Consider the following 9572-nt stretch of genomic DNA (forward strand, 5'->3'; position numbering starts at 1 on the left):
AAACAATTCAAACATATGCAAATGATGAATGCCTGCCCTATGGCTGATGATATCATCTGTCGGTTATATAGCCAACCCGACATGTCCTGGTAGCTAACCATTGGACAGAAACACCCATTGCGGAGCAAGTAGGTTTGAGCTACAACCCCCTTGCTACTACCCGCTCAACCCAGAGCCAGTGGAATAACCACTACTGCGGCTACTACCCAGGCGGGTGTTTACAAGCTCAACCTGGAGCGAGTGGATTCACCACTACTGCCGCTACTACCCAGGCGTCACAATCTCTGACCTGGAGCAAGTGGGACGAACCACAACCCTTGCTACTACCCAGGGTCTCAATCTCTTTCCTGGAGCAAGTGGGACGAACCACAACCCTTGCTACTACCCAGGATCTCAAAACATACATTCGTCCAGTTTAGAAGCAATCATCACTGTTATCAAATCTCAAACATTAACCTGGAGCAAGCGGGACGAACCACCACCTTACTACTACCCAGGTATCACAAATACACATGTGTTCAAAACTCCATAATTAAACTCATTTATCATAAACATCCTTTTCCGTCTCATACCCGGAGCAAGTGGACAACGCCACTGCCTACTACCCGGGGTCACACATCACATTTTAACCTTTTTCATTGTTATCCATGTAACACATTCATTTATTAATCAAATAGGCATGTATTCTCAGCCATAAACAATAATGGCCTTACCGTAACCCGGCAATAACTCAGCCATCCGGCCCATGGTTCAATCAAGAACCGGCCATTTATCAATAATTATAGCCTTTCGGCTCATGGCTTACACGGTACTTCCACCGTCACCGTCCATATCTCATATAATCATATCTGATCATCATTGATCATAACCTTTTCCCTTGCTTCACTCGCAAGTTACCACATCCCCTAGTTCCTTCCTCATTGCTAGGCATATCATAATGATTTAATACCTAAGGGATGAGATTGGAAGCTTAGAAGTATGAGATTTGGCTTTAAAAACTCAAAAACCATCTTTGGCATAAAAACAGGGCCACGCGTACGCGCACTCTACGCGCACGCGCGGATGGCCAAAAACTCATCGACGCGCAAACGTCATACGCGCGAACACGCGGGTTGAAAAATATCCAAACGGCGCGCAAGCGTCAGCCACGCGTACACGTGGGTGCTCTTGCGCCCAGGCACAAAACTGGCACAACTCTGGCACAACTCTCTGGAAAATAGCTGGGCATTGGGTGCAGCGCATCGACGCGCACGCGTACTCGTGGATGGTGCCTTCTTGAAGAACGACGCGTACGCGCCAAGTGCGCCTACGCGTGGAGGGTCATTCTGCTAAAAATTTTCTAAGTTAAAAGCTGCAGAATTTACAGATTCAACCCCCCAATCTTCCGACGGACATAACTTTCTCATTTTAAATCATTTTTCACCCGTTCTTCGAACGGCATGGACATCCCGGATCCAATTTCATTTCTAAACAGATTTGGCACAAAACAGAGATCCGTAGTCCAAGTTATGTCCCGTCAAAGTGTGCCCAAAAACCATTTTTTCATACAAAACCACAAGGTGCCATTTTCAAAACAAGCAATTTTCAACTCTTTTCAAAATCAACCAAAACATGCCAATTTCAACCCTTTTTGAAATCAATCAAAATGTACCAAAATCCACATCAAGCCATCCTCAACTCACATATTGACACTTTACCAAAAATTCCCAAAACCACATCCAACCATTTTAACACTTCTCAATCAAATGGCTAAAGGATAAACACAATATCATGTCATACATCCTTCCTCATCCCAATTTCCAATAATACCATTTTCAATCAACCATCATTATACATAATCAATATCATACTCACTATCACGTGATTTCACCCACAAATCAACCTTAATCATTCCTCAAGCATATATCACAACATACATATCTCTAATGCATCATCATAACATCAAGGCATCAATAATCATAATCACATATATGATCACATAATATATCTCAACCGAACCAAACATACCTCATCTACATAAATTCACCCAAAATTACCAAATTCCACACTTCAACTTCTCAAACCTTATTATTCAATAACCAACCTAATCATTCATATATTCATTATCTGAAATTCATCCAATCACTTGTGCCATCATACAATGCACACATCGACTTACCTTTCTTACCTTTTTCCGGCCTCTGGCCCAAAATTCACGGCCTCCGACCCAATTTTCACAATTTAAATGCATAAACCACAAAATCAATACTCATTACCAGTACATCAAATTCTCAATACACCAAGCATACAAGGTCACACAATTCTCAACCCAATCATTAATTCACGTTACATATTAACTATGCATATTAGCACCAACCATTTACGTAATCCAAACTTAATCCTAGGGGCATCTAGCCTAGGAATTCTCATCACAACAAATGGTACTTAAATGAAACTTAAACCGTACCTCTTGTAGCCAAACCAATTGAGCCTCTTCTTTGGAATTCTTCACCAACCTTAGCTCTAAGCCTTACCAAAGCTCTTCAAGCAATACCAATCTCCCAATTGTGCACCAACATCACCAAATACACTAACATAACCAATATCACATACATACATCAACTTAGGGCTCATAAAAATGACAAATTACAAGGGTTTGAGCACTTCTTACCTCAGCCCATATGAAGTAGGGATAGAACCCACTTAGAATCTATGTTGGAGTATCCCTAAACACCCAAAATCACAAGATTTCAACACTAACTACCCAAAAACGTGTAACAGTGGGGAATTTCGAAAACTGGGCATATATGAATGGAATACTCACCACCAAACTTAGATAGAATTGTAGAGGATGAGAAGAGCAACGCGTGGCCGCAAACGGCTCGTCAATCGGAGCTCCGTAGCTCAAGTTATGATGGTTTGAAGATCAAAGAGAGTTAGGTTTTCTCTCTTCTCTTCTCTCTTCCCAATTTCAGCGCCCAACACCCCTTCTTTAGGGCAAAATGAGCTGAAATGCTCATAACTAATGTTTATATATGTTGGGTCTTGGGTCCACTTAGGCCCGGTTCACTTATTTTTGTCTGTTGGCCCAATTTTGGACCAAAACCTTTAAGATTAGCGCTCTAAATCGCATTTCAAATATTTCTACCTCCCCTAATTATAATTCCTCATTTCTTAATCCTACTTACTCATAATCAATTTTCTCAGCTGCAGTACCAGACAGGTCTCAGCCGGTACTGCCGGTCAAAATTCCACTGCGCGCTTTTACGCAGAAAATTATGTCTTCCGACTCGGAAAAATTCACTGAATCCAAATATCATATTTAAATCATCAAATTCCAATTGCCAAATCTTCCAACCGTATTCGCTCCTATTTAACTTATTATTTAATTAATTTCAGTTAGACCGGATATTACATGGTAGCTGGGGTCACTACACTTGACTATCATGGCTCCCAACATATTTTAGGTACCCTTTGATAATTTAATTATCCACTTGTTGCTACCTTTTGCTTTTCTTCATTGCAATCTAACTGACGAGGGAATTGGTTAACACTTACACAATTTTGTTCTTTCATATACTGTGTTTTTATGCATTGTTTATTGCTGGCCAGATGTTGATAATCACTGACAGCCATTTGGCCATCTTTTTTAGTTTTAGAATTATTTACAGGTTTGACCCAATGAAAATCTAATTCTAGTCCAATGGAAATAATTTTGTCTGCATTCGATTAACTTTTTTTATTATATATTGATTAATAAAATCTTTTGCTAACATCTTCAAAGGCAATTTGTTACTACCTTAAGTAAAGGATTATTTTGACTTTTGAGATTGTAGCCAAATTCAAATTAGTCCTCAATATTTCAAAAATAGCAATTCATTCCTTCAAGTTAAACTTTCTAATTTATGACCAAGATAAAAAGTCAAACCGAATCACACAAACCATAATTTTAGGGACTAAATTGCTAGTATTTGAATTTCAAGGACCAATTTGAATCATGGTCGCAATCTCGAGGACTGAAATGAACATTTACTCATTTGATCTCCTTTTGCAACATTCTACTTTTGTAAGAATGCAGAGTAATTTTGTAATTTAGTACTTGTCCTAAATTTGAACAAACATTATCATATTATTATTCCTTTCCAGGTTTTTGAACAAAGCTTGCATAATAAGAAACCCAAAGAATGGCTTAAACCCAGATCATTCAATCAAAGATCCATGGAGCCTATGCACCGTAGGACAAGTTGAGTAGCTGAAATCATTGCTTCGAGTCCTTCCCATGTGGACTACCGGCATCTTCATGATGGTTTTCCTGAGCTCCTTCTGCACTCTCCAAGCAAACACCATAGACACAGTTGAGTCTTCAAGTCTTCAAGTCTTCATGATTTGTATGTTGATAATGGGTTAATGAAGAGTTTTGATTGAGGTGAATTTCATGGAATTTGTGTTGAATTCTCAACCATGGAAGTTTTTTCAGGTCACAGAAATGGTTTGCCTGGTTCAATTCACTGGAAAATCAGTAAGAATACAAAAGTGCTAAGTGATGAGAGTGCAGAGAGTGATGCTGGTAAGAGTACAAATGTTTGCTGTTAATATGGAATACTTGTCACTCGTTCTAGTCATGTGCTCAGCTCTCTATTTTTTTTAATTGTTTGCTAAGAAGATTTCATTGGATAAGGTCTTAAGTAAATATTTGAGTCCTTAGGTGAAGTTATCCAGGCATATTTTGAAAAGTTTTATTATCTCATCATTATACAATTTCTTGCCGAAGTTTTATATACTTTCGCTCAAAATTCATTAACCCCACTTACAAGCCTTTAATAAGAATAACCAAATAGTTTTCATTTATTTTTAAGATTAATTATAAAGATGTCAGATTATTTTCATTGTATTCCCTGTTTCATGATTTTAGATGTGATACAACTTACAAGATTTTCTTATTTTATTACTTCCTTTAGAAAAATCTAAAACCATTTAGCTAAATGAAAACAAGTTGGCATTCTTTAGTAAGAGTTCATAAAAGAGAGATATCATTCAACTCAGGTCCTAGAATTCCAAGTACATTACAGTGAATGGCTTTCTTCACATTTATGTGACCTTTCTATCTGAACTTGTATGAAATAATCTAGTTGTGGCTGCGAAAGCTGAGGAAGTCACATATGTATTTAAAACTTAAAAGTAACTTGCATACTTCATTCATGAATATAAACTTAACTTCATGTTTTGATTTAAGGGTAATCTCAATAATTATTCAATTATTTGTTGGTGATATGAAATGAGTTGCCTTGCATGCCAAGCTGGAAAACTTAAAACTTTGTTTCAGGAATTGCTACATAGGAAGATCGTTATGATGACACGAACTTGTAGGCGAGGATAATCCGGTGAAGCAGCTGAATTGTGAATTTTGTGCACTGCTACTGTTGTTACTGTATTTCGGTTTAAGACATAAGATGTTTGGTTTATCTAGAGCTAACTTGGAGTTCCTGTTTTGAGGATTCAGTCATATATGGAGATAGAAGTTACATGGAGGAATGTTGAAGAGGAGAGAGTGGCCAGAGATAGAAAAGCTTTCCTGCTGCACAGTCAATTTGTTGATATCTCGATATTCATGACCATCAAGGCAATACAGCATGTTATGGAATCCAATATAAAGAATGAATCAAATTCTCCAATTTCAATTCTACATAAAGAGCGCGTAGGAGACTTGTCAGTTGTTGTCAAATGCGATATTCGCAATGGAAATAGAGTTTAAGTGCTATAAATATTTTTTTTTTTCATTTTATTTGCATCATGAAGCAAACTTATATAATGATTATTAATTAATAAAAGAGTCTATTAAAATTTTATTTTTTGAATTTGTGAATTTAATGAAATATTTTATGTTGTAGTAATTAAGTTTAATATATTTATATTGAGTATAATAAAAAATAAAAAATAGTATAATATAACTAAAAAAATCCACTGCCTGATGAAGGATCCGATGTTTCTTTACTGAATCCGACACAATATTTTGTATTTGCGTCGTTAAGACAGTTTCTCAGTTTTGTTATAATTAAAGGTATTCTTTGTAATGTTTTTTTTTTTTGGCTGTCTCATACATACTTGGGACTATATTGTATTTGAACAATCTGATAAATGATAATGCTGTAAAATTTGATTGTATCCTAGCTGTATTTGCTTGCATTCTATCTGAGACTAGGATTTTTTTTATGTTGTTTTGTGTGGCTCATGTTTTTCTTATTGCAATTAGTTATCTGTAATCAATTGGATCCGCTAGGAAGACACTTATTCGGCTACCTTTCAATTTAGATGCTAGTTTATCCTAAGAAGCTTTGAAAAATCTTTCCCCTTCGTTAAGTTTCTAACTTTCTATTGATGATGGCACTAGCATTTGAAAGTTTTCAAGCTTAATGAATGGATTGTACCTCTTGGTTGTAGATAAAATGCAATCAGATAATGGCAAGTTATTCATTGGGGGGATATCATGGGACACGAATGAAGAGCGACTCAGAGAGTATTTCGGTACTTATGGGGAGGTTGTGGAAGCAGTGATAATGAAGGATCGCACCACCTGTCGAGCCCGTGGATTTGGTTTTGTTGTTTTTTCGGACCCAGCTGTGGCAGACTTAGTCATAAAAGAGAAGCACAATATAGATGGAAGGATGGTAATTTTCTTTTGTCTCATTTTAATTCTAAGACTTAGTTTTGACATTTAGTTTGTGTTTTTGAATTACATGGCATCGAAATCCTCAGTTCTGAAACAACAGGTTCTGATAATGAATTGTACTTCAGTTTGCAAATCTAGTACGGGTTGGATGGATTGATAGGTCTTTATCATTGTTTTCCTTGATTGTTAGTCAATAATGTTTCATGTTTCACTAGGTGGAGGCAAAGAAGGCTGTTCCCAGGGATGATCAGAATATACTGAGTAGAAACAGTGGCAGCGTCCATGGTTCTCCCGGTCCAGGTCGCACAAGAAAGATATTTGTTGGAGGTTTAGCATCTACGGTGACAGAGAGCGATTTCAAGAAGTACTTTGATCAGTTTGGGACTATAACGGATGTTGTAGTAATGTATGATCACAACACTCAAAGGCCAAGAGGCTTTGGATTTATCACTTATGATTCTGAGGAGGCTGTTGACAAGGTTTTGTTTAAGAATTTCCATGAATTGAATGGTAAAATGGTTGAAGTGAAGCGAGCAGTACCTAAGGAGTTATCGCCAGGACCGAATCGCAGCCCACTTCCTGGATTCAACTATGGTTTGAGTAGGGTCAATAACTTCTTAAATGGATTCACTCAGGGATATACTCCAAGTGCTGTTGGAGGCTATGGACTTCAGGTGGACGGTAGATTCAGTCCAGTTGCGAGTGCTCGAACTGGATTTGCTCCATTTGGATCTGGTTATGGAATGAGCATGAATTTTGAACCTAATTTGGGTGCTGGATTTGGGAGGAGTGCAAATTTCAATAGTAATCTTAGCTATGGTCGGGGTTTAAATCCTCCTTACATTGGCAGCTCCAATAGGCTTGGAAGCCCTATGGGGTATGACAGTGGTAATGGAGGAAGCAATTCTTTTTTCAGCTCCGCTACACGGAATTTGTGGGGGAATGGTGGCCTTAGTTATGGAACTGGTTCTGCAAATTCCAGTGCATACGTTGGATCCGGGAGTGGAAGCGTTGGAGGAAACGCCTTTGGCAATGCTGGTGTCAACTGGGGTACTTCAGCGGTTTCTGCGCAAGGCGGTGGTAACAATGTGCTACAGAATAGTGGCAACCTTGGTTATGGAGGTGGTGACAACACTTATAATTTGGGGACTGGTGGGTATGGAAGAAGCAGTGGTTCTGCTATTGCCCCAACATCTTCATACACTGCTTCAAATGGCGCCGTTGATGGTGCTTTTGCTGATTTTTACAATAATAATAATTCGGTTTATGGGGACGCCACATGGCGTTCTTCAAATTCCGAGCGAGATGGATCTGGTCCCTTCAGTTATGGACTTGGTGGTTCGGCTACAGATGTTTCAGGAAAAAGTTCTCCGGGTTATGTTGGTGGTTATACTATTAATAAGAGGCAGCCAAATAGGGGTAAGAACTAAGTACCAATTCATATTTATCTCAAGGTTTCAATTTCAGTTAGTCTATTCTGCTCCCTGCTTAATAAAATAGTGTGACTTAAGTGATGAGAGCTGGATAAGTATAATTAGAAACCTTAAAAATGAGTTGAAATGAAGTTTGATTGTCACAATTTTTGTTGGGACTTTTATGCAATGAATAGATGAATGTTTGTTACGAATACTTGTCACTGGTTCTAGTCATGTGCTCAGCTCTCTATTCTTTTTAATTGTTTGCTAAGAAGATTTCATTGGATAAGGTCTTAAGTAAATATTTGAGTCCTTAGGTGAAGTTATCCAGGCATATTTTGAAAAGTTTTATTATCTCATCATTGTACAATTTCTTGCCGAAGTTTTATATACTTTTGCTCAAAATTCATTAACCCCACTTACAAGCCTTTAATAAGAATAACCAAATAGTTTTCATTTATTTTTAAGATTAATTATAAAGATGTCAGATTATTTTCATTGTATTCCCTGTTTCATGATTTTAGATGTGATACAACTTACAAGATTTTCTTATTTCATTGTTTCCTTTAGAAAAATCTAAAACCATTTAGCTAAATGAAAACAAGTTGGCATTCTTTAGTAAGAGTGCATATAAGAGAGATATCATTCAATTCAGGTCCTAGAATTCCAAGTACATTACAGTGAATGGTTTTCCTCACATTTATGTGACCTTTCTATCTGAACTTGTATGAAATAATCTAGTTGTGGCTGCGAAAGCTGAGGAAGTCACATATGTATTTAAAACTTAAAAGTAACTTGCATACTTCATTCATGAATATAAACTTAACTTCATGTTTTGATTTAAGGGTAATCTCAATAATTATTCAATTATTTGTTGGTGATATGAAATGAGTTGCCTTGCATGCCAAGCTGGAAAACTTAAAACTTTGTTTCAGGAATTGCTACATAGGAAGATCGTTATGATGACACGAACTTGTAGGCGAGGATAATCCGGTGAAGCAGCTGAATTGTGAATTTTGTGCACTGCTACTGTTGTTACTGTATTTCGGTTTAAGACATAAGATGTTTGGTTTATCTAGAGCTAACTTGGAGTTCCTGTTTTGAGGATTCAGTCATATATGGAGATAGAAGTTACATGGAGGAATGTTGAAGAGGAGAGAGTGGCCAGAGATAGAAAAGCTTTCCTGCTGCACAGTCAATTTGTTGATATCTCGATATTCATGACCATCAAGGCAATACAGCATGTTATGGAATCCAATATAAAGAATGAATCAAATTCTCCAATTTCAATTCTACATAAAGAGCGCGTAGGAGACTTGTCAGTTGTTGTCAAATGCGATATTCGCAATGGAAATAGAGTTTAAGTGCTATAAATATTTTTTTTTTTCATTTTATTTGCATCATGAAGCAAACTTATACAATGATTATTAATTAATAAAAGATTCTATTAAAATTTTATTTTTTGAATTTGTGAATTTAATGAAATATTTTATGTTGTAGTAATTAATTTT

At 37.0% G+C, this 9572-nt stretch overlaps 1 protein-coding gene and 1 long non-coding RNA gene across 2 annotated transcripts in view; both read left to right on the plus strand.

Moving 5' to 3' along the window:
- The window catches only part of LOC107622111, a 6018-nt gene extending 2388 nt beyond the window's left edge, over positions 1-3630 (plus strand). Inside the window, exon 4 of the long non-coding RNA XR_001616076.2 lies at positions 3402-3630. This is a non-coding gene — a long non-coding RNA (uncharacterized LOC107622111). The remainder of the gene's footprint in view (positions 1-3401) is intronic.
- On the plus strand, positions 5940-9181 carry LOC107623743 (heterogeneous nuclear ribonucleoprotein 1-like). Its single transcript, XM_016326102.2, has 4 exons — positions 5940-6037; positions 6418-6644; positions 6862-8065; positions 8997-9181. Exons 2-4 carry the CDS (start codon positions 6423-6425, stop codon positions 9008-9010), a joined length of 1440 nt encoding a protein of 479 aa, XP_016181588.1. The 5' UTR covers positions 5940-6037; positions 6418-6422; the 3' UTR covers positions 9011-9181.

This window comes from Arachis ipaensis, chromosome B10 (genome assembly GCF_000816755.2).
Source record: "Arachis ipaensis cultivar K30076 chromosome B10, Araip1.1, whole genome shotgun sequence".
In the NCBI taxonomy this organism is placed as follows: domain Eukaryota; kingdom Viridiplantae; phylum Streptophyta; class Magnoliopsida; order Fabales; family Fabaceae; genus Arachis; species Arachis ipaensis.

What these genes read in the sequence shown, in the direction of transcription:
- LOC107623743 (XM_016326102.2), top strand. Translation starts at nt 6,423, where the DNA reads ATGCAATCAGATAATGGCAAGTTATTCATTGGGGGGATATCATGGGAC. An exon ending in ACAATATAGATGGAAGGATG is followed by an intron (nt 6,645 to 6,861) that starts GTAATTTTCTTT and finishes ATGTTTCACTAG; the next exon opens with GTGGAGGCAAAGAAGGCTGT.